Raw genomic sequence first — 25,777 nt, 5'->3', positions numbered from 1 at the left:
AATTATTAAAATAATACATAAATTAAAAATATAATAAAAAGTAATTATATTAAAATTGAAAAATTGAAACAAATTAAAACTAAATTAAGAATTAAATTATATTAATAACAAAAGTTTTACAATATCAAAATAACATCAAAACAACAAAAAAGTAAAGTAAAAATACTAAAGTTATTTAAAATTAAAATAAAAAATTTTAAAATAATTTAATATTAAAATCGGGGGTCGGGCGGGTCTGGGACAAAAAATCTTACTCGAGGTCTGCCCGCTTTCTAAACGGGCCTCGTTTTTTGTCCAAGCCCATTTTTCGGGCCTATATTTTTACCCAAACCCTCCCATTTTTCGGGCGGGCCTTCGGGCCGGGCCGGGCCGCCCGGCCCATGCACACCTCTAGTAGTAGGCTACTTCAGTTTTTTTACTAAAAGAATTAAATTATCACTCATGAAAAAACATACATACATATAAATAAATATCCCACATGATATAACCGTTAAAGGTTCAAATTTCAAAAACCCTATCAATATAAATATATCCGTTAGATCTCATTTAACACTATTAACCACAATTTTCAAAGAGAAATAACCTAAAGAGACAAAAAGAAGCAATGAAACACCAGCTGAGTTCGTCATCTTCTTCAATGAAATCGACCACCATTACTATGGAAGATGATGTCCGTACCGAAACCCGAGACAGCAACTACTTCCCAGGTTGCAGAAAAGACGCCAATTGCAAGTGCGAAATCTGTTTGGCTAGCATCAATGCCACTCTCGATCTCATGCCCCTCAGCGTTCAAAAGAGTTCATTCAGTAAACTCTCTGCTTCCAAGCCCAAATACGCAAACCACTCTCCCATCTCTTTCGATCCTTCCATTACATCCACACCCACATCGAGTTCTTGTTGCTTGGTGGAATCTCCGGCTCTTAAATCAACTGCCAGATTAAACTTTAGAGAAAACAAGGAGAAAAAGAAGAAGAAAGAGGAGGGGAAAAATGGTGGTTTCCAAAGTGTATTTTGGAAGTTATTAATGGGTTTGAATTTGGTTTTGGTAATGGAGGTTGGGTTTTCTTGGGGTGTAGGTGGGTTTTTGAAGCCGATTTTGACAAGCGATGTTGCGAGAAGCATTGGTGAAAGGGCTTCAATTATGCAAGATTTGAATGGAAAATTGAGGTTCTTGCAAAATGAGTTGAAAGGATTTCATAATCTCAAGGTTTCTAATTGCAGCAATACGGATTCCGTATGGGAAATTGATCAGGTTCGAACTTTTTTCTTTTAATTTCCCCCAAGTTATGTGCTTAAAACCTATGGCCTATTACTGTTACTCGAGGGCATCTTATACATATTAGAGTGTGTAATTACTTGTTACCATTTTTATCTCTGTCCAACACAAATATTTTAAGAAAGAATGAAAAGCCGTGGTAACTTTTGGAGTAATAATTGCAGGGTAGTTTGCTTCTAAATTCGCATTGCTTGTTGTATAAATCGGCAATGGAAGAGGTCAAGATTTGGGGGTGGCCTTTGCAAACTGCTGGATTGCTTACTACTGGGTTTTCTTCCAAATCATTTACTATCTTATCTGGCAGAGTATCTGAGGTAAATGCCAATCTATTTACCCTTGTTTTCTTTTTGATTAATATAAAAAGGACCCTTAGGATCAATTTGATTGTCATTGCTGCTGCCTGTTTTGGATTTGCTAGTGCTTATGTTATCATAAATTTTCTTCTTCCTTCCTTTCTTTCTTTCCTTTTTTTTTTTTTTTGTTCCTTTTGCAGTGGTCCAATGGAAGGAGTGGATTTATTATAACAAGAAAGGCAAATGCATCATGGGTACAAAGCAAATGGGGTACCTCTGTAATACAAATGGATCCCAACACATGGATCTTTGAGTATCAAAGGAGCTGGATATTGGACAACCCCAGATTAATTTCAGCAACACTGCTGGAGCTGTTGAAAGATAGGTTGACAAAAATGGTGAAAAAGATGAGTGAAGAATTTTTGCTCTTCTTTGTTTTTGATAACCAATTCATTGAATTTTCAAGAAATGAAGATCAACTTATGATCCCAACTTGAAAGAGGGCGAATTCTGGATTTCAGTTACTAGATATCCACTTCTCATTCCTTATGAGCGGCTTTTTATTAGTTTAATTTTTCCTCCAAATTTCTTTACTTGAATTTGGTTCTGTTTATGATTAGAAACTTGAATCATTATGCCTGATTGATGGTTCAGTAAGATGCTATAAAATACAATCATCATCAGTATTGGCCAGAAATTTTATTCCAATGTCCAATAATGAAGAAAAAAGTCTCATCTCCAAAATTAAAAAAAAAAAATGTAGTTATATTGCATTATATTATTCCTATATCCCCCTAAACCATGAAACCAATTCACATGAAAAGGCCCACCCTCAAGGCCTCCAACAGCTAAATGGGGCCACCAGCACAACCGGTTGTTGCACCAGCTGGTCTCTGTGATGCACATATATTGTGGGTATCTTATCCCCATACCCCACAAGAAAGCTCATTTTCAAATGGCTACTACTCCTCAGGACATAAACAAGCTTTTTACTACTAATGTTTAGCTGCATCTTTTACATGATAAACAACCCTTTTAGTTCAAATGAAACAAAGAAGAAGCTCGACTTCCTTACGAGAGTAGAATGAATCAAACAAGGGACAGCTAGGAAAATTTGTCAAAGGTGGAAACCCCCAAGAAGACCCTGTGAAAAAATCCATTGACCTAAGATGAACCTGCTCAGCTAAAGGATGAAAAGCAACTTGCAAATATATGTCTCTTATAATGTAAATAACATACCTGTCATCGACCAAACTTGGCTTGAATGAATGCCAAAGCAACAGGATGCTACAGAGCATTCCATTCACTGACCTATATAATACTACCTGCAGCACAAATCCTATCCCTGTAAACAAAACTGATACCAAAGATCAGAGTGAATTCAGCTTATACGTAGCTTAGCAATCTGCAAGTATGCTAATAATGGTCTGACAGCAATATTTCCAGTTCATTAGTATGAATTTGGTAAACAAGATATACTGTATTTAATCTCAGGCCGATCAATTTGGTAAAACTAGTCTAATATAACTAGATATGGATCAAGGAACTTTCTTCTAACCATGTCTTTTTGTTGAACTAAAAATCTACATAAACAAATATGAATCCAGTTCATAGCTTTAAAGAAAAATTATCGTCTGAACGCTGGATGCGGCTATTTTCTCGAAAACTCACTAGATATTAGAAGTAATGTTTTCTTAATGTATTCCTAAACAATGCAGATAAATAATAAGCATTTTAAGGAAAGAGAGAATCCAAGAGGCACCTGCTCAAGTTGCTGATTGAGACCAGCCATTTGCTTCAGCTTTTGGCTAGTGAAGCTTTGAGCTTTTTTTTTTTAACTTTTTCAGTTTTAGTGTTAAGGATTTGCTCACAGTATTCCCATTGGTGCTGAATAAGAGCTCCAATTACCAGGAAACAGCCATCCCAATGAAGAAAAGGTAAAGGTGAAGGTACCAATCTAAGAAAACATTTCAGATCAAGATTGATTCATCAGATCGTAAGATCAGATCCAAAAATAAAGTGGCAGTGCGTAAATCTGCAGAAAAGCCCTCACCGACCATTTCCTTAGGAACAAGTGTTGCCTTAGAAGTATAGCTGTTTCGAAGAAACCCTTGGATCATTATCTCCCATGCTCCTAAACAACAGGTATGCTTCATCTGGCAATCCCTCCTTGCAAAATCCATTAATCATTATAGAATGTGTAAACACCAAGCTTCAAACCATTGACAGAGAGTTTATGAAATAATTCCTTTCCAACTTCAATATACCCAGATTTGCATAAGCCATCAATTAGGATATTATAACAGACAATATCAAGTTCCAACTTGCTGTTCCGCATTGCTTGAAAAACTTCCAAAGCCTCTTCGAGTTTATCACATTTGCATAAACCATTCGACAAAAATGAACAGGTCACTACATTTGGAACTTGTCCAAAAGCAATCATCTTCATCAAAAGTTCACATGTAGATGAAATTTTCCCTAGTTTACACATACCTTGCATAAGAGTGTTGTGCGTGACAATATCCAGGATTGGTCCTTTTTGGGATATTTCATGAAAGAGTTCCATTTCTTCGTCTATCCTTTTAGCTTCGCAATATCCATTGATCATGATGTTGTAACTAAATATATCAGGTGCACAACCCTTCTTAATCATCAACTGAAATACCTTTCTAGCTTTATACATCTTGTTTTGCAAGCAATGACAGTTTATTAATGCACTATAGGTAACAACATTAGGCTCAATGTTATGCTTTATTATTGCGTCAACAATATCTTCAGCTTCAGAAACCATTCCTTCCCTGCAATGCGCATCAACCAATATATTATATGTAACAACATCGGGCTCAATGCCTTGCTTTATCATTGTGCCAACATCATCTTTAGCGTCAGAAACCATTCCTTCCCTACAATGCACATCAACCAATATAATATACGTAACAACATCAGGCTCAATGCCTTGCTTTTTCATTGTGTCAACGGTATCTATTACTTCAAAAATCTTCCCATCCTTGTAATGTGCATCGATCAATATATTATATGAAACGATATCTGGTCTAATGCCCTTAACCTTCACTTGGGAGAAAAGATGGAGAGTCTCATTTAGTGATCCCTTCTTACAAAGACCGTCAATGACAGTGCTATATGTTACAATATTGGGTTTGAAGCCACTTTATTCCATAATCCTTAGAAGCCTGACAGCTCTATCAGTATTCCCGATTTTACACTATTGTACTGTAAACAATTAAATTAGGTTGATACCCATCCATTAATCAAAGCGGATAAAGTTACAACATAAGGCTCAACACCTAACTTCAGCATGTTCCCCAAAACAGGAAAACCAAGATCAATTTGACCTAATTGACAAAAGCAGTTAACCAAGATGCTGAGAGAATAAACATCCCAGTAAACTCCTAATAATTCCATCTGGCTACACATCGATACAGTAATGGCATAATGTTTCATTCTAACAATGGCAGCTAATAATTTAGTGAATTCCACAATTGATGGCTTTGGGTAACTCTGAATCATCTTATTAAACAAATTAAAAGCATCATCAACATTATCAAAGCGATAATACATTTTTTGGGTTTCCCCTTACATACATGGAATTCTTAGTGAAAGGTTGGATGTGGGTAGCAATGGTATTAGAAGAAGAAGAAGAAGAAGAAGAAGAAATAAAAGAGCAGAAAAAAAGAAATATGCTTTCCACAGTTAACAATAGAAGGAAGAAGTAATGAAGAATGAAGCTTACCCATATATTGAAATTAAGAGAAATGGAAAAGCAAGAGAAGTGAGGTTGAAATAAAAGCAGAAGCGGTGGCGGCACTACTAGAAGAATGTACTGAAATAAGGTTTTAAATATCCCACAAAGGTAGAGTTTGTACCTTATAAAGAGGAATTGGTTTTGACCATCTTCAAGCTATCTGTTTGTATCAATATACCATCATAGCCAATGAGAGCGGATTCATCAAGAATACTTAAAAGTTTAGCATCAAAGATTACACATTTGTCTAAATATATATTCTATGCCATAATTCATTATCCATTTTCATTTCTTATGACTCCCCTCACTGTAGTATCACTCGAGACAATCTGAACTACCCTATCAGTGTATATATTAATTCAATTTTTTGGCATCTTGGCTACTAACCTTTGTTCCTTCTGTCTAAATACGTCTTCCCTGTGAAAAGAAACAAATTGTTTTGCCCAAATATATGAAATCTTAACAATCTCACCCATGCTCTAGGAAACGTCCTGAAAAAGAAAAATGTTTCGATTTTTCCAAATGCGCCAGATTAGTAAGCCAAATAAACATGACTAATTTACCTCAACAACAATTGGATTCGTAGGATTCTGCAAGTTTGACTTAACCCAATGAAGAAGGTCCCTTGTAAAGAAACTCCCACTAGATTCATCTGAGATAACTTGCCTCTATATTTCTTTAGTTGTCAGACAGTCACGGAGAATATGCAGAATATCTTCATAATGATAATTGCATATGCCACAAGAGGTATCATACACTATTCCCCTCTTAACATGTTCCATGTTAGTCTTCAACTTTTGTTTTAAAACATTCCATATAAAGAATCTAACTCTCTAGAGCCCCTAAAATTTCTAAGGTATATTCCACTGCGCATCATTGGTATCCATGGCCTTTCCCGAATATGCCAATAAGTACTTTTGAGAGAGAAAATACCATTTGAAGTCTAGGTCCAAATAATCTTGTCAGAACCTGCAGACGAGTAGGATGGAGGAATATCCACAATACGTCTGATTATTACCTTCGACAACCATAGACAAAATAAAAACCAAGTTCCAAGAACCTTAAAAATATAAATATTTACAAAAAAATGACCCAAGTTGAAAAAATCTACAGTGTCAAGCGGTGCCGACATCCAAGTCAATCAGTGTGTAATGATTGATTGTTGATTGGGACAAGTTTTAGAAAAAAATTGGTGCCGACACTGCAATGGTCAACACACGTATGTATTTTTTGTCTACTTTTTGAAAAATATGGGTATTTTCTGATTCAAAAAATTATTTTTTATTAGGTGTCGGCTTCTATGTGGCCAACATTGGGAAAAGAAATTCAATTTTTCGATATTTTTTTGGTGTTGGCACTATTGGTGGCTGGCACCCTTGTCAGGCAAAAAAAACTTTTTTTTAGGTCCCCTATTTCTCGAGGCCGGGACCCGGGTAAGAAAAATAGTTTTTTTTTTGTGTGTTAGCCTTCTAGTTGCCGGAATTGGTATTTTGTCAATAAAATAATTTTTTTTTGTGTTGACCTTCCATTTGCCAACATTCTGCTTGAAAAAAATAATTTTTTTTTGGGAGTTGACTATCTCATTGCCAGCACAAACAGGCTATATATATTGAATTTTTCAATTCTTTGGTTGAGTTTTATTATTATTATTTTTTTGCTTTAACTGTTTAAGAGAAAAAAAAACAAAGAAATATTAGTGCTTTGTTGAAACATTCCCCAAAATTTGTTGAAGATGAATAACCAAATGTTGTTAGTATATGTTCATTTCGATGGAGAAATGATAAACACAACTAAAAAAGGTTGTGTATTTCAAAGTCGCCTAAAAATATAATGAGATTCAATAAGCATGTAATGCTCATGAAACTGAAACGGAAGATTAGTGCAAAGACAACTACTTGTTGTGGGAAGAAAATGTCAAGATTATTTTACAAATTTCCATTTTCAATAGATCCATTGAAGTTCTCGTATATGGAACTTGTAGATGATGATGTGGCCACAATAATCTCAATTTATTGCCCACTTGAGATCAAGAACCCCCGACCGATTGAGTTATTTGCAGAGTTAGCCGATCCCAAACTCGTTCAAATTGTCCCTCTAGTAAAACAACATCATGTGTTTGATTTTGATCTTAATGTCTATTTGGAAGATTAGTCGAGCTGTGGAAGGACACCGCAAACGCCCAAAAATCCAAACTACGGCGAATATTCTTATAACAACCCAATCTCAGGTCCCCATCTAGAGATACATCCAGAGGTGTTAGGCAATATAGTAGATGGTGATGAAGAGTCCGATAATGAAGATCAGTCCCACCATGAGCTTGAAAAATTTAGTGACCCCGATTTGGATGAGGTCTCGGAAGTTATCAATGATGAAGACGCAGTGGAAGGTTAAGATGTACACCTCTTTCAGTCAATAACACGAGATGTGATATAGTTATATGGAATGATCTTGAGGCCCACATGTTGAGCGTAGACCCCGATGCGATGCTTGCACGTGAGTTTCCCGAATACCCAAATATAGTACCTACTCACCTGATAGGGGAAAATTTGAAGTTTAGAAAGTTTCTCATAGGCCAAAAGTTCGATAATAAGAAAGATTGTGTATATGTCATAAAGCGATACAGCATGGAGTTATCGATGGACTACAAAGTATCGAAATCTATACAAACTTTATATGTTAGGGAATGTTAAAGGGTTGACAACAGGTGCAACTGACAGGTTCGGGTTGCGTTAATGTAGAGGACTCAAATGTGGACAATTAGAAAATTAGAAGGGTCTCATATATGCATGGCTGCATGTATGACGCAAGACCACCACAAACTAGATGCAAAAGTAATCAACAACTGCATCATATTACTGGTAAAAGACAGGCCCAGCATTCTTGTATTAGTCTTTATTACCGACACGCGATTCAACTATAGGGTGTCTTATAGAAAAGCATGGTGGGCAAAACATATGGCAATGAAGTAGTTGTATAGTGACTGGGATGCGTCATACAACGAAATTCAAGGGTGGATAGTTGCGATGTAGGAGTATGTGCCAGGTACCATGAATGACTTACAAATACTAACTAAAAAAGGCCTAGATGACGAACTAGAAGCGGGAAAATGAGTTTTCCACCGATTGTTTTATACATTTGATCCCTGTGTTAGGGCCTTCTCCTACTATAAGACGTTGGTGCAGGTTGATGGTACCTGGATTTATGGTAAATATACGCAAATACTCCTAATTTCAGTTGCACAAGATGACAACTAGAACTTATGTCTGTTGCTTTCGCCATCATGGAGTTTAAAAATTTCAAATTGTTGGAATTTTTCCTGGAGAGCTTGCGGAGGCATGTTGTCAAGCAAGACAACATTTACATTATCTCTGATAGATCGAACAAACTAGTTATGATTAGGAGTTCTGGAGTTCAGTGAAGGTTTCTTTACTACATCTGACACATCGCTGTAAACTTTCATAAGGAGTACATAAATAAAGACTAGTGCAAAGAAGTCGTTAACATGGGTAAAAAATCTCATTTCTAAATTTATTTGTTGACATTTTATTTATAATCTCGTTTCTAAATTTATTTTAAATATTTTATTTTTAAACTCGTTTCTAATTTATTAAATATTTTGAAACACTGTCATATCGAAATTCATACGCAAGGTACGAGTTGGAACCACGCCGATTCAAGAAAAGGTTGGCAAGGCTTGAGGTTGAAATGGTAGAGTTACTGACTTCATTCCAGCAATGGTTGGGTAGCATGGAGCCATGAAAATAGGCTTAATGTTATAATGACGAGTATCGATATAGTCATATGACGACCAACCTCGTAGAGGCGGTTAACTCTGTCTTGAAGCGTACACGTTATTTGCCAATTTCACATGTTTTCTCAACAACATTCTATAGGCTGGAAACATTGATGCCAAGAATAGGGCTGAGACAAGTGAAGTAGATGAAGGCTGGACACATATACGTGGAGGAGGTTAAGAAGGCTATGGAAATCAACACTTAGAGGGTGTAGTTGATAAATGCAGAACTGTATTCACAGGATATGGAAACTTTCCGGGTGTAAGAGTACATCGGCCGTCGTGTGGGGATACTGCCCAGGTCATACAGAGTTGAATTCCAAAACAGGCATTGGGAGTGCAAGAAGTTCTAGACCTTTCAATATCTGTGTGCACATGTCCACACAGTGTGTGCGATCGCCAATCTAAATGTTGAACAATACATCGACGAAGTCTACACACTGTAATACATATTGCGTATTTAGAGGAACGAGTTTCCCTTATTGTCGAATAACTCGAATTGGGAAGTACCTCTGCCTGCATTTGAGTTGCTACCAAACTCGAGACTTCGTAGGCTACCTAAAGGTAGACAGCATGTGACGAGGATTTGTGATGACATGAAAGTCAAGGAAATAGACAAACTTAAGCATTACAGAGTGTACAGAACAGTTGACCACAATCAGACTACTTGCCTACATCGTACCTACCATGCCGGTCAATCTTCTCGGTTTGGGGAAGCTTGAATGATGTATCATATTTGTTACAATTAGTACCAATTTTTTCTATTTTTTAATTTGTTGTGATTAACTTATTATCTCTGAATTATTTATTAATTTTAGTTTTCCTAATGTATTTTTTCGTATAATATTTGCTTACCATATAAATCCCGTATTTTTTCTATTTGTATAATATTTGTTACATCTTCAACAAAACTTCTATTTAGTATCGAGATAAATATTTTGTTTCTGTTCGTGTAATAATTGTTTACCATGTTAATGAATATTTGTTTTATTCGTATAATATTTGCTTACCATTTTACAAAATAATTTTTTATCATCTGAAAAAATGTTTTTTTCCATTCCACTTAAATTTTCAAGTACAAAAAAAAGTTACAAAAAATAAGTTACATAGACATAAAAAATATCGGGACCCGAATGTTGTCCCCGACATGTAACATTGTGGCGATCTCAATCGACGAGGGGGTGCATCTTCGTCGTGCAAATCATACACACCTGGACCGATACGCTATGCATCTGGTGTTCCTTTGAGGTGTGTTAAAGAAAATGCTAAAATTGTATGTCCCATCATTGAGGATAGTGGGGTATTGCGAAAACGAAGGTGCCAAGCTAAAGATATCCTTGAAGGAAGGTGGTTGTTGTTGTTGATTACTAGAACTACAACCGCCCATCTCTAAGTAATATGAATACGTCTGTGAGGCCAAATGTTGAGGCTTAGGATTGGGCACCGAGACAAGTTGGGTTACATTAGACGATTGAGCTTGGCTACAACATACTTGAGTCAAACCTCCTTGTTGAGACCGTTATTGGCGCATATGTGGCGAGACTACCATAAACTGACTACCAAATATATTGGCTTCCCGTTCTCCATGTACCAACGTTGGTACTCGACTGAAGGCATGAAGTTAAACATAAGCACTGCGTCCAAGGCTGCCTTTCAAGTCGGGCGTTCCACAATGCAATATATTGTTGATGTTCGACTGCCCAATTCTTGTTGTCTTTACCCCTTTTGTTCATACCGTGGACATTGTCAAACCTTTTTGGATCGTCCATCTAATATCCCTAAACCGACTATCATAAACTAACTACCAAGTATATTGGCTTCCCATTCTCCATGTACCAACGTTGGTACTCAACCGAAGGTATGAAGTTAAACATACAGCACTGCATCCGAGGCTGCCTCTCAAGTCGGGCGTTCCACAATGCAATATATTGTCGATGTTCTGCCCAATTCTTGTTGTCTTTACCCCTTTTGTTCATGCCGTGGACATTGTCAAACCTTTTTGGATCGTCCATGTAATATCCCTAAACCGAATCTAGTAGTTTCGGGTATATTTTTCGGGTCCCAAGCGATAATTTAAGAATTTATCGGGTTAATAGTAATTTTTTTAATTTAATTTAGGAGATCAATTTCATCTAAAATCGATTAAATAATAATCTAAAAAATAAAAATATTTTCAAAAAAATTAATTTTAAAGTAATTAAATAACTATTAGTAAAATTAATTAATTTGAGTCAACAAAGAATTTTAAAATAATTTTTATTGGAGGTTAATTTGAGATAAATTTAAGTATTAATTTAATTTAATTTAATTGTAAAATAAGGGAAATTATGGAGTATTTATTTGACAAATAAACCTTTAAATTTGAAATTTTGGAGGGAAATGATCAATTGGTGAAGTAAGGGAAATGTGAGAGTGGCCATTGGGCAAATTTCCCAATTTTTAAATTTCTGGTGGATTGTTTCAATTTTAAACACAATGCATTTAGCCTATTTTTCACATCGTTTACATCAGATTATAGAGCTATAAAATTCGTTTTCTTTGCTTGGTTTTAAAGATATATATATAGAATAGATTCAACAAATTTTCTTCTCAAAGTACTCTCTTTTTTCACCCGTAATTTTTCAAAAAAGTAGCCAAAAATATTCTGAAATTTCTCAAAATTCTTGAATCAAGATTTTCAATCAAAGGATTTAGAATGAATCAAAGGTAATTATTATTTCTAAACTTATTTTTATAATGATTGGAAGCATATTTACATGATTTGAGTGATAATTACATGATTTTTTTTATCAATGTTATCTTCTTCAAAAGCTTAAGGTGCTTTAATGGTAGATCTTTAATTTTGAGAGGAAATCCACAAATAAATGGATGTTCCAACTCAAAATGGATCTATTAGAAGGTTTTTGATCTTATTTTTCAAGATTAAACATGTTTTGTAAGGTAATTTAAAGAAATTCGAATTTCATCATCTTCATGAACCGATTTTCTGGATTTTTGTGAGATTGATGCTTAGTATATGTTTATTTGGTCTAGAATTGATGTTTGGAAATGATTAGGAGGGATGAAGTGATCAATTTTGTGAGGAATCGACTTTTCGACTTGATGATACAAATCCAATAAGGTAACTTTGAGTGAGAATTTCGTGTAGCCTAATTGATGAAAATTTGTATTTATTATATCTTTTGAAAGGTGGTAATATCTATTTCACCTCTATTGAAGCTCCAAATCTTGAAGAGGATCGAGCTAACTGAAATTAAAGCTGGATTTGCTTAGTTGATCACTTGGTTGTGGTTGAGTTAGTTGTGTAGTGAGTGTTATTAAAGGGCGATTTGGTAATTTGACCCTCACTTAAGCTTATCTGGATGATTGATTTCTGATTGCAAATATTTAATTTCATTTTGGGTGGTTAATTTCACAAGATAATTATATACGTTTAAGTGATAAAGTTTTTGTTAAGTGTTGGTAAGTGAGCATCTAGTGATTTTATGTGCTTGATTTGATTGATTATAATGGTGATCTAAGCAAGTATGCTGGATTTTTTGGTCCATGGTATGTTGATATTTCAATTGATAAATGAACATTTATAATAGGTAATTGGTATGCTATATTTAATTTGATGTTAAAATGGCTATGTTACATGATTCACGTATGCATTTTGGCACTTTAAATTGAGCACATTATTGACTGAAATTATGTTATGATTGATTGATTATATTGGCATTATAGCATGGTGGATCCATTGGATATAATTGGCATGTCATAGGATATGTGACTACTCACCATATTTATATGTTATTTGTGAGCAATGAGGCTCTAGGTAGACTGATTTAGAGTAGATAAGGGAGTATTGAGCTTGGTCTCCACTCAACGGGATTGATTTGAAGCGATATAAGGGAGCTTGTGGCCACGGCCCGCCCGGGACTAATTCTAATTCTGATTGGGAGTAAGGAGATCCGTTTATTTGATGTATGATCACTCGATTAAGCCATGCTTGTATGTGCCAATATAAATGTATGAAATGTTATATGCTAAATTGATGATTATATGTCATGATTAATTATGATTTTTGATACATGGTTGAGCATATGACATTGAACAATTAGGGATTGATATTATAACTAAAAATTTGTATTTGATTGGCTTCGATTTAAGCATGATTTAGGTGCTAATTTACTCGTCATTTTATTAACATTCACTGAGTTTTTTTAAGCTCACACCCTTACATTCGTGCAGTTAACCAACAAGATTAAGGGGTTAAGGAGTCAAGCAAGAAAGTTCCAAGAGATTAAGGCTCGGTAGAGATTTAGTTACACGTGTTAGAGATGTTAATCGGGCATTGTGGAACTTCTAAGACTTAGTTTAATTTTGGTTGTAATTGGACTTGGACATTGGACATTTTTAATTTTGGATGGTTCTATAATATCATATATACATGTTTGAGTTTTATTATTGAATAATTTACGGTGTATTGTTACTTGATAACACAGTGATTGATAACATGGTGTTTACCCTAACCATTGTTTAAACGAAGTTTCTATAGAGTGGTTTACTAGCGACTAAGGTACGCCACTTGTTTGAATTAATTAGTGGGTGATATGCATGAAATTGAATGTTTAATTCTGTTTAATTGAGGCTTAATTGGTGTTAATAAATTCAATTAAAGGTGTATGAATATGTATCGTATTTAATTATAACTAAATCGGGTTTAATTGGCCATTAAAATACTTAAAATCGGGTTTAAAATTGAAACTTTCACACAAAAAAAATGCAATGGACTATTGGGGGTTTGAATTTTGGTCTTTTAAAATTGGTTCTCTAGTTCGTTTAAATTACAAATTAGTCATGTAACTTGATAGGTCTAATTAGAGCATTAAATGATAAGGAAACTTGATAAAATTTTAGGATTAGACTTGTAATTGATAAAAATTGTTAGAAACACACTCAATTTAATATTTGGGTGTAGTACTAATAGTTTGAAATTGTTATGATTTAGTCCTTAATGATAAAACTTGAATTAGAAATAGAAAATAAACTCGAATTAAGTTAAAATTTTTAGGGATTACATAAATTGACTAAAAGAGGGTTGGTAAATGTATAGATCTAAATTCAGGTTAGTTTAATCGTAGGTGATAAAATGACAAAAATGCCCTTAGGTTAAATTACTTATAAAAAGTTTAAAATTGGTTCAAAAATTGCTTCCGCGTTAATAAATAACTAATAAATGGATAAGATTGAGGTGTTATAAAGTCAAGGTGTATCTTGGGAGGTCGTTAGCAAGAGAGTCACTTAGGCGGCTAATGTAACTCTTCGAATTCAAGACGGTCCATCCTGGTCGGGTTTAGGGTGTCACAGTCTGGGACATGTTGCATGTACCCAAATTGCCTCAGCACCTGGTCAACGTTGTGCCACTCCACCATTGAAAAATTAATCAACGATGCGTTGGTAGTTCACACTCTTAGGAAATGTGTCAATATTGTAGTAAACATGTAACTGTTTTCTATTTATTTAAATAATGAATAAATAAATAAAGTTAATTTCACATTTCACTATTATGTATTTTGTATTTCTCTCTTTTATATTTTGCATACATAGCAAAACTATGACAAGAAAATATTTGTTCATTGATTGTCTAAGTTCAAACTGAAGATAATTGACATTGTAAGAACATTTATATTACGAAAAAGACAACTTCCTTCAGTAAATAATCTAAATGAGTCTATAATCTCGTAAAAGAATCAAAGTGAGTGTTTGATTCAAATACCAAGAAGGATTATTATGTCATCTACAATTCCAATTGGGGAGATGGCTAATCTTGGCTATTGGAGCAGTTGACTCCATGAGTAGAGACATAGATGTATTCATTGGTAGAATGATACATTGGACTAGACCCAAGATGAACTAATTCTGAATCTGTTTGTGAATTAATTCACTTATGACGTTCATGGTGTGATTTACTTAAATCTTAAGTTAGTCACTATGCTTTGATATAAGTGGAGGCTTATGCTCTAAAGATTATCGAGCCCATAGCCGGTTGTTGGGTACATGACTTGTGTATGGCATGGCTTTACTAGCAACAGTGGAATTCATAGCTTAATTAAAGAGTTAATGTCATTCTCTCATTGGCATTGTGTGGATTGGTAAATATGTAACAACCCGTTTTTGGGTCAAATCGGAACAGTGGTTTCGGGACCACAAATATAAAGTAGAAATATTTATTTTGTTATTATTTTAAGGTCTACAATATGATTGAATAATTGTGTGAAAATTTTGTTAAGAAATTTTATCGATTGAGTGTCCAATTTGACTAGAAGGACTAAATTACAATAGGTGCAAAACTTGACTTCTCTATATTAAAAGTGTCTAATTGCTATGAATCCTTAAGTTAGAGGTCCTTAAATGGTAGTTAGACCATTATACTCTAGGGTGGACAAAAATGGACATGGTTAGGTGAAATTTTGAAGTTTTGAAGTTTTTCATTAAGGGCATTTTAGTTATTTGGTAAATAAAGACAAAATTTAACAAATAAAAGATGTCATCTTCTTCAAATTAGTCCTCCATGGCCGAATTTCACAAGGAGAAGACATAGCTAGGGTTTTGGCCACTTTCAAGCTCGATTGTAAGTTCCCTCTTGTCCCATTTTTAATGATTTTTATATTTTTGATATCGTTGTAACTTGATTTAGCTATTTCAAGGACTAATTTGAAAGAAAGGTGAAGTTTATTTTGATGTTTGATGGTAGAAAATGCATGTTTGTTGTTTGTTAAATGACTTTTGTAAAGTGATTTTCAGTAAAAATGACAAATAGGGACTTATTTGTATAAGTCTATAAAATGAGTACAAAAATGTGAATAAATGAAAAATATGGGCTGTAATGAGCATGAAAAAGGTTTGGCTAGGCTTGGGTTGTGAGGAAATTGAAAGAAATTTATTTTACGAGCCTAGGGACTAAATTGTAAAAATGTCAAAAGGTTAGGGGCAAAAATGTAATTTTTACCATAGTGTGTCTTTTGGCTGAATTGAATAATTTGATGATTAAATAAGTTAAATTTGATATTATAGATCAAGAAAAATGAAGTTCGAGTTTAGACCGAAGAAAGAACAAGATTGTGGACTAAATCGAACTAATAGCCGTTTTTGTAACTGAGGTAAGTTCGTATGTTAAATAAGTTTTAATATAATTGTATTTAAATGCTTTAATATTGCATGAACTATATGATTGGTTGGGTGGACGAGTTTAACTTTATGGACAAGTTCGACGACGGTTCGATAAGCAAGAAATCTCGTTTGAACCTTAGGACTAGATTAGGATACAAGTGACATGTCACTATGGTTATCATGTGTCATGTGATTATATGATCCAGGTTTTGGTCTCGTACGTCCTACCGGTGGCTGAGTATACCGGCATATGTTGTGGTTACTTGACAGCTTGTGTAAGCAGCACCAAGTAGCTACGTCTTGACTGATAGCTTGTGTGAGCAGGCCCTTTGATTAGCTCGAGAGCGAGTAATTATGTGATATGAGATTGATGTAGCATTGGCTACATATGTAGCACTTAGTGTGCAAGATTCCCAAGTATCCGGCATTATTATTCCAAGTGGTTCAAGAGTATGTCAAGGATGAGAATAAGTGTAAATTCATTACGAGATGGTACAGGTATGTACTCGAAGCTTATGATTATTAATTTTTGAGATGACGATTTCAAGGTAAGTTGTGATGGAAGTGAATGATGATCATGAGATTATGGTAAATTATGTTATCTTATGTTATATTACTTGCATGATTAATGTATGGTAAGGTTGCTTATTTCTTCATACGAGCTTACTAAGCTATATAGCTTACTCCGTTTTATTTTCAATGTTTTATAGTGTCACCAAGCTAACTCGGGATTGGAGATCGTCGAAATTTGCATCACACTATCGAATTGTCTTTTGGGTACCGATGATTTTAAAACATTTTGAGAGTATGGCATGTATAGGGACTTAGTCATTTTGTTATATGTGTCATTTGATTTGGCCAAATGTATTGGCTTATATTTGTTTAAGGTGATTTGGTATTTAGCCACGTAATTGGCTTATTTCGGCTAAAATGATTGTAAGCCCATTTATATAAGTATATGTGTTAATGCCTTCTTGTTTTTGTGTTTTGTAATGGGTTGCTATATGTTTATTATGGTTAAATGTCTTGTTGTGAAATGGATGAGATGGGTCCTTTGGTGTGCTAGGAAATCTAAGTAGAATTATGCATGATGAAAGTATTCATGTTGATACTTGTGAATGTGAGTTTGGTATGAATTGATTTGCTATAGTAAATATGTTACATGTTGGTAATGAATGATATGATTTAGACTTGATTATGGATGTTTTGGTTGTTTAAACATGCCATGGGTTATGCCATTGAACTTGTGTGTGTGCAAGTGTAAAAGAGGGTGACAAATGGCTTGGTAAATAGCCTTTATTTTGTCTACACAGGTAGACACATGGGCATGTGTCTAGGCCGTGTATGACTCATAGTCTGCCCCATGGGCATGTGTTCTAGCCGTGTGTCCCCTACACCTTAATTTTGAGAAACAAAATGCTCAGAATTGAGCACACGGACAGAGACACGAGTGTGTGTCTCTGTCGTGTGAGGGACACGGCCTCAGGCACGGGCATTGTCCCGACGTGTGACGTCTGTACCTATTTTATAAAAATATAATTTACCACACGGCTTGGCACACAAGCATGTGACTTGGCCAAGTGACATTAATCTGTTCATGCATTACAAAACAGGTTAGGGACATGGGCATGTGTGACCACACGGCCTACCCACACGGGCGTGTCCCAAGCGACACGGGCGTGTGACCCCTGTTCATAGCAAAAATTTTCTAAGTTTTATAAAAATTCCCTGAGTTCTTGGTTTAGTCCCGGACCACTTCTAAAGCATGTTTTGGGCATCATAGGCTCGTATTAGGGACTTTATGGTTGAATGCAAATAATTTTAATTTGGATGCAAATTTATGACTCAGGATTGTGTGTTTGCTTGTGATGTGAGTCCGGTAATGCCTTGTATCCTATTCCTGCGTTGAATACGGATACGGGTGTTACAAAATGTGAAACATGATCGCGGGTTTCTAGTTCTTTAACGAGCAATTTATCATAATCATTTGTTGATAGTGATCATTTAAATCATTATAAAGACACAATGGTGACAATGAGATAAAATAGGATTTATTGAGTGAACAGATTTAACACAAAGGAATTAAGGATATCATTTGAGGGTAACACACACATGACGAGGTCATTAGACAAAACAATTGGATGAATTGTTTTCGTAAAGAGTATACAATAAGGAGTTTTCAATCATGGTACTTCTTGTAGACTGACTCCATGATTAAGTAATTGCATATTATTGGAACGATGCTTCTAGACATAATTGCAATTACTAGAGCCTAATTGTATATATCCGATTAGTCCCTCCGCTAGCTCAACAAAATCTCGATCGTATTGCATTTGAATCAGAAGAAAATTCTACAACTTTGGAAATAATTTAATTTAGTTGATTTATTCGATGTGGAATTAAATTAGGTAGTCGTGAGAATTGTTCAACTAGAGAATTTGATGAAAGAATTTTCTTGAAAAATTAATTTAGAAAATCTAAGTGGTTTTTGGGAAAATTAATTTTGATCAAGTAAAATTAAATTAATCAAATTAATTAAAATTAATATTATATTTTTGAAAATTAATTTTTCAAGTCAAACAATTGACTCAATGGGTAATTGAACTTGAAAATCGGACCTAAGATCGTAAATTGGTCCTAGGAGCCTAAAACTGAGACCAAGACCCAAAAACTGGTCAAATCGGGCCTACGGTCATTTAGTGGCTAGACCGGACCGGCCGGGTCATCACTAACCCAGACCGAACCGGTAGCAGTTGAACCGGCTTGGGGTGCCACAAGGATGTCGCGCCTATATCACTAGACACTGCAGTGCCAATGGCTCGATGGTGGCGTCCCGGTGACCGGCGACGGTTGGTCTTTGGTGGTTGAGCAGTGGAAGAGTTACAATCCTACTGAGACTCTATCAGAGAGTTTGATTTCAAATTAACTATTTCAAAAATAATATTATTTTAATAGCTTAATATTAAATTTAATTAAATACTTATGTTAATAGTATTTTATTATTTTACTATTAAAGTGAATATTTTAATATTAAATTTAATTTAATGTTGATCCGATAAATATCCTATTAATTTAATATTAAAGTGATTAAGTTTAATCATACTTGAAAAACTCTTTAAACTCTCCATATATAAAGAGAGTCTTGAGTCATTATTTTAGAAATAGTTGAATTCAAGAGAAAGTTGTAGAGAGAAAATTCTCTGAAGAGATTATTTCAGAAAATTTTTAGAGATATTTTTCTAATTTACAACTTGACTCAAAATTTTAGAGAAATTGCAAAATTACCCCACATGTAATTTTGTGAAAAAAATTTATTCGAAGCGAGTCCACACTCGACAGACGTGAGTGATGTGTCTCACATGACTAACTAAAAATACAACAAAGACAAGTGCACCTATCGATAAATAGTATAGCTATGGTGAGTAGAGATATCGTATCCACGAGAACTAAAAGTATTAGTAATTACCCTTTTTCTATAATTTAATAAACAATTTAGAGTGATAGGTTTTAAAACTAAAATTACTAAACTAATCTAACTAAGAACTCAACCAAAAATAAATCAGGAAAATAACCGAATAATAACCAATGAGAGAGACAATACCCAGGAAAGGATTCACCTATATTTCATCAATTATTATGAATCTGAATTAAACAATTTATTCACTTGGTATCTTGATTCGTAGAAATACCTAAATTATGCTAATATCTCTTTCGAGAGTAAGAGCAACTAACTCTAGGCTGATTAATTAAAATTTCTTTCTAATTAAAACCCCTATCATCATATTAACTCGATTTATAGATTCCCTTATTAGATTTGACTCTAATCCAGTAGATTTATGTCATCCTATTTCTATGATTGCATACAACTCCACCTAGTTATGCTAGATCTACTCTTACTCCACTGAATTAAACACATTAAACATGAATTAGTATCCCGAAAATATTAAAACAAGAAATAAGCACACATAATTGAGAACAAGAATCAAGTATTTATCACGTAAAACAAAAATTAAATAATAGAATTCATCATATGTTTCGCCTTCCCTAGGTATCTAGCGAATTAGTTCATAATTCTGTATGAAAAAATTTCAAAGTTAGAAAAACCACAAGAAACAAAGATACTCATAAAAACTTCAAAAGAAATTAAAAGAAGGTCTTCGATCTTGATGGGAATCTGCTTCAGAGTTGGCTCCAATGGTGTTCTTTGAGTTGTTTTCTTCAATATTCTTTGATGGCTCCCATATCCCTTCTTTTATTCGGTATTTATAGACTTTAGAATGCTCAAAAAACCTAAAATTTGTGTTTTTCGCGTGTTTGGGAAACAGGTTGTGAAATTGACACGGGCTGGTACATGACCGTGTGTCCAGGACGTGTGGCTCACACGGGGAGTATGTCCAACCTGTTTAGGAAAACCTAACCCATGTGACTCCTGAAATTTACTCTTTTTGTCCGATTTTCACTCGATTTTCGCTCCTCTTGCTCCCAAATGTTCACTTAAGTATAGGAACATGAATTCAAAGGATTAGGAGAATCAAATTCACCAATTTGCATAAATAATCATCCAAAAAATGCATTAAGAATGAGATTAAAATATGTTAGTTTTATCATGAGCTTGAGGATAGCGGAAAAGACTACTCTGTCGAAGCGCTTATCCTAGACGAATCAAAAAGGTTCAATTTTAATTAAGTATTTATTACTTTAGATATCATAACCAAGATCTTGTTTTGGAAAATTTTTTAAAACTCTATTTTCCCTATATTTATTTTCCATTGTGTTTTCCAAATCCGTTTTTTTCCAGCACACACAAGTTGTTGCTAGTGGATCCACGCTGGAATGATAGCCGCAACGTTTCCCCCCGAATATGGTATCCTCACAAACTGCATAGTATTGACAATTTATATAGTTAAATAAATCTATTTGAAATATTGTAATTAAATAAAAATGCACAATATTGAAATATTGTAATTAAAAAAAAGTAAAATTGAAACTAATATTTTATTTTTTCCTCGAAGTGCACCTCAATCATTGGGCGGTATACAACCACTGTCTCCAACCTCTCGATTCCTGGAGGCATCACCCATCTGAAAAATAAATCATAATTTTTTAGCTAGTTCGCAAATATAAAATAAATTTATATTACAACCAATTTTTCAAATTGTTTTTACCAATTAACAAGTAGCCATACGGGCGGTTAGTGACTCACTGATACTAGAAATTGCATCTTGTATAGTGTCCAAGACTACAGTAGAATAAGGCAACCGTTTATGTTTTGCATCTCATGCTTTGTCGCTCGACAAAGCTCACGGTATGACGTCGCAAAAACTACTGGGCCCCAACTATAGAGTCGGGCATTGTTAAGATCTGCCAATAATGGTGAGTATATAATGTGGATTCTATTTTGATTTGAGTTCAGCATTAGTACCTCACCTATCAACTGCAAAACATATGCTCAAGCAATGCAAATGACCTCAAAATCAGTGGATTGCTCGATAATGTTTTGAAATTTTCTTTTAACCAAGACAATTTCAAAGTGGTTAATCTTCCTTCCCCATCATTGGGAATGCGTCTGAGCAATTGGTAGCAAAAGCCTTAAGGATCAGTCACTTTACTTGGCCCCGTGACCACAATTCCATCAACCGAGAGCCCCAATTGAACCGATACGCCCTCCACTGTGATTATGAACTTCCCACATAGCAGATGAAAAGTGTGGGTCTCTGGGCACCATCGCCAACTAGGGCAGATATTAAGTCCGACCTTAAGTCGAACATCCAAAAGAATGCCGTTGTGCATATCTGGCAGCATCCAAGTATGGTATAATCTAATCGTTGGGAATATATCCTAGACCGTGAAGTTGAGACTTCAAGATCCAATACTCATCCTATACATATAATAAAACTGATATTTGTTAATTTTGACAACTTCAATATTCACAACTAATGAGTAATTATTTTTTTATCATTTCACAACTAATGAATAATTATTTTTTATTATTTACAAACTGACTCGAACAACATTTTTAAAAAAATAAATTAAATGGTTTTATTTAAAAACTGACTCGAACAATATTTATCGGTTCATTAATCATTAGTGCTGTGTGGTCGAAAGCTCAGATGAGAGAACTTATTGCGATTTCTGCGTAATTAATAATAACATTATCAATCACCATTCAAATTAATGACAATTAATTGAACGAATTAAAGAATATTAAACATATTAACTTACCTTAACACTTCAAAGTTAATACACAAAAAAAATCAGTGAAGGGGTCTCAGCTGGCCAGTGTGGTGGCGGAGGGGGACCATTAAGATATGTAAAAGGAGGGAAGAAGTATAAATAGGAAGAAGAAAGAAAGAAAAAAGGTAACAGTTGTTGCATGACCGTCTGGTCATATCGGGTTAGGTGGTAGGTCGGTGCCAACAGGCTCCTGGCCTACAGCAGCCTAACACCTAATGCCACTGTGACCTGACGGTCAACTATTTTTTTTTTCCTTACTTCCTTCTAATTTTTTTCCATAATACGAATTTTTTAATTCACTTAATCTATTGATTTAGCGTTATTTAATATCAAATTCTTTTATTATAATATTGGATTTTAATTTAATCATTTTTAGTTATTTCATTCCTAAATTATTGCAACTTTTTTGATTAATTATACTTTTCTATTACTTGAATATATGTTTATGATTAAGGTTCATACTTATAAAAATAAAATTTTTTGTTTATGATTAATTTTCTAAACATTGCATCACTACTTTTATTATTCTCGATTTTATATTGGTTCAATGATGATAAAATTTTTGACCTTATGAACAATATTTTTTTCCTAATTTAAAAAGTTTCCTTTCTTTTTATCATACTAATATTTACATTAAAATTGTTCAAAAACATATTTGCCTCTAAGATTGTTAGTTTTTTACAAAATTGACCCAACTAATTTCATAATTTATGGGAATTCTCCAGGTGCAATAATACTGACTAAATTTGGATCAATCAAACTACACAGTTGCTAATGTATTTTAAAAACTATTTTCTTCAGTTCATTCATCTTCTGCTTGAATGAGATCCATCGAGAATCTCGTAAAAATCAACTTTGCTTAATTTCCATCCATTATGAATCTAGTGACCTAATGGTTCATTTAGTAGGTGGAAGGTCTACGGATAACAACTCTAACAATAGAGGAAGAAGCAACACCACCATGGTCGGCAACTTTTTTAGGGTAGATGTAAGTGTGGAGATCTTGAAGAAAGAAAATAGGGATTTTAAGGAAGGTGAGGATAAAAGTGAGGGACAAAGAAAGGAAGGTTTATCTTTTGTATGTGTAACACCCCGAAAATTACTACAGTAAGAAAGTAAGATATTATCCTTGATATAGTTAAGTAAGGAAATAAAGTGACAAAAAGGGAAATTTTATTATGTCAACATTGGAAGTATATTATGATATATTACATTATTAATTCAAGAAAGGACTAAATTATAAAATTGAGAAAAGTTTTGTTGCCCAAGAGTAAATACTCAAAATTGAGGGGTTAAAGTGTAAATATGAAAAAGTTAAAGAACCAATAGTGCAAATATTTTAACGGTGGAATAATCTAGAAACTAAGAAAAATGGATGAATTAGGACCAAATCGAATAGGTGAAGAATTATGAGAGACTAAATCGTAATTTTCCCAAATTAAGTGATGACTCAATGATGGAATTTTAAAAGATTATGAAGGGAAAAATGGTCAATTAGTAAGAGAGAGAATTCTAGAATGTAATGATTATGTTGATGATATTTTAAATTAATTAATTAGATAAATATTATTTTATTAATATTTTAATAAGATATTTATGATTATTTTATTATTTTATTTAGTATATATATGTGTGTGTGTGGAAAAAAACACACACACACGCACACACCATCCATCATCTTTCCATGCATTTCACATTAGAAGAGAAGAGAAGAAAGAAAGTTTTGCTTTCTTTATAATTTAATCATTCCACCAAAAATTCACCATTTTCACCTAGAAATTAAAAGAATTTCCATAGCTACAAAGAGAGAAAAATGTTAAGGAGACTAAGGGGAGTTAGAATATCAAGTTGGATTCAAGAAATAGAAGTTGGAGAAGAGAGAAAAATAAAGTTAAAGATTGAAATCAATAGGACAAGGTAAGAACTTTAAAACTTCAATATATTTTAAGTAGAGTTTCTCATGTAAGGTAATGTCAAAAGCATGAAAATGATGTTAAGGTAGAGTTTTCTTATATAAGGTTCTATGTTCTTGATATATTAGTGAAGGGAAATAAGAGAAAATGATGGGAAATATTGTAGAAAATGGAAATAAGGGTGTTATAAACTTGGTAATCAATATATTGCACTAAAACAATTTTGGACAACGCAGTAGTTAAATTTTGAAAAATCACCAAAAATTGTGGAAATCAAATTAGAGGTTTAATAAAATATGAAATTAAACTAGTTTTTCATAGAAGAAACAGTGTAAGCAATAGAATTGTAAATTGTGAGATATAATAAATTTTATGAGACAAATTCAGAATAATTTTGGGTTCCTCTATTTTGACTTTGGAAAATCATAAAAAATTGGAGAAAAATAATTAGGTGCTTAAATTTATATTTTTAAATCCCTAATGATTCTATTTTCAAGATAAACAAACAAAAACATCATCCAAATTCTGTACTAAAAGATAATTAATTTTTAGTAAGGAAAGGTTGAAGCTATTAAACAGCAAAATAGGGGTTAGTTTGAAGATTTTTCTGTACTTACTGGATAAATTGTAAATTCTGAAATTTTTATGGTAGAAATATATTTGAGTCTAGTTTCAGAAACATCAAGTGATTCTTAATTTAGAATTCTGTAGCTCAAGATATAAATAATTTAGTGACTATGACTCAAGTGGACAGCTTGATATGAACATATGAGAAAATAGTGGAATTATATATACATTAAGGATATGGAATGGAGAGGAGGAGGAGGAAAATATATATGAATATTTAGTTAGCATGAGTTACATTCAAGTTGTTAATTTGCATGTTTTAGGCTCGGGGACTAAATTGAATAAAAGTAAAACTTTAGGGGTAATTTTGTAAAAATATAAAAAATAACCAAATTGAGTGAAATGAATTATTTTATTGTCTAAATTAATAAATTGAATGAAATTATTAATTTAGATCAAGATTGGTTGAAAAATCGAGAAAAATAGAAAATTACCAAAATACCCCTAAATCTTGGTATTTTTGCAATTTAGCCAGATAAGTTCGTGAAACCTAATTATGTGATATAAGGAAATATGAGTTGATGGTACATGAAATATTGATATAATGAATTAACTGATTTATGTTTATGAAGAAACGGTAAGAGAATGATATTTATCATGACATGTAAATATGTGATTATCTTTGATATGTTGATACAAGGAAAATAATTATGTTTAGGGGGCAATATATTTGATTTTGATTGGTCCCAAATATGAATGCTAGATGAAATAAAATGCCTGATA

At 33.6% G+C, this 25,777-nt stretch overlaps 2 protein-coding genes across 2 annotated transcripts; one reads left to right on the top strand and one right to left on the bottom strand.

Annotated features, from left to right (window-relative positions):
• Window positions 1-527: 527 nt before the first annotated feature.
• LOC108489165 (uncharacterized) lies at window positions 528-2,266 on the top strand. The gene is made up of 3 exons (XM_017793489.2): window positions 528-1,252; window positions 1,441-1,590; window positions 1,770-2,266. Exons 1-3 carry the CDS (start codon window positions 605-607, stop codon window positions 2,064-2,066), a joined length of 1,095 nt encoding a protein of 364 aa, XP_017648978.1. The 5' UTR covers window positions 528-604; the 3' UTR covers window positions 2,067-2,266.
• Window positions 2,267-2,313: 47 nt separating this feature from the next.
• On the bottom strand, window positions 2,314-6,111 carry LOC108489166 (pentatricopeptide repeat-containing protein At1g62930, chloroplastic-like). The gene is made up of 4 exons (XM_053020262.1): window positions 4,828-6,111; window positions 3,332-4,738; window positions 2,809-2,914; window positions 2,314-2,713 (listed from the first exon to the last, which is right to left on the bottom strand). Exons 1-2 carry the CDS (start codon window positions 5,146-5,148, stop codon window positions 3,752-3,754), a joined length of 1,308 nt encoding a protein of 435 aa, XP_052876222.1. The 5' UTR covers window positions 5,149-6,111; the 3' UTR covers window positions 2,314-2,713; window positions 2,809-2,914; window positions 3,332-3,751.
• Window positions 6,112-25,777: the final 19,666 nt, after the last annotated feature.

Source organism: Gossypium arboreum, chromosome 10 (assembly GCF_025698485.1).
Source record: "Gossypium arboreum isolate Shixiya-1 chromosome 10, ASM2569848v2, whole genome shotgun sequence".
NCBI classification, from domain to species: Eukaryota; Viridiplantae; Streptophyta; class Magnoliopsida; order Malvales; family Malvaceae; genus Gossypium; species Gossypium arboreum.
Note: the sequence above shows the minus strand (reverse complement) of the source record. Positions and strands in the feature narration are given on the sequence as shown.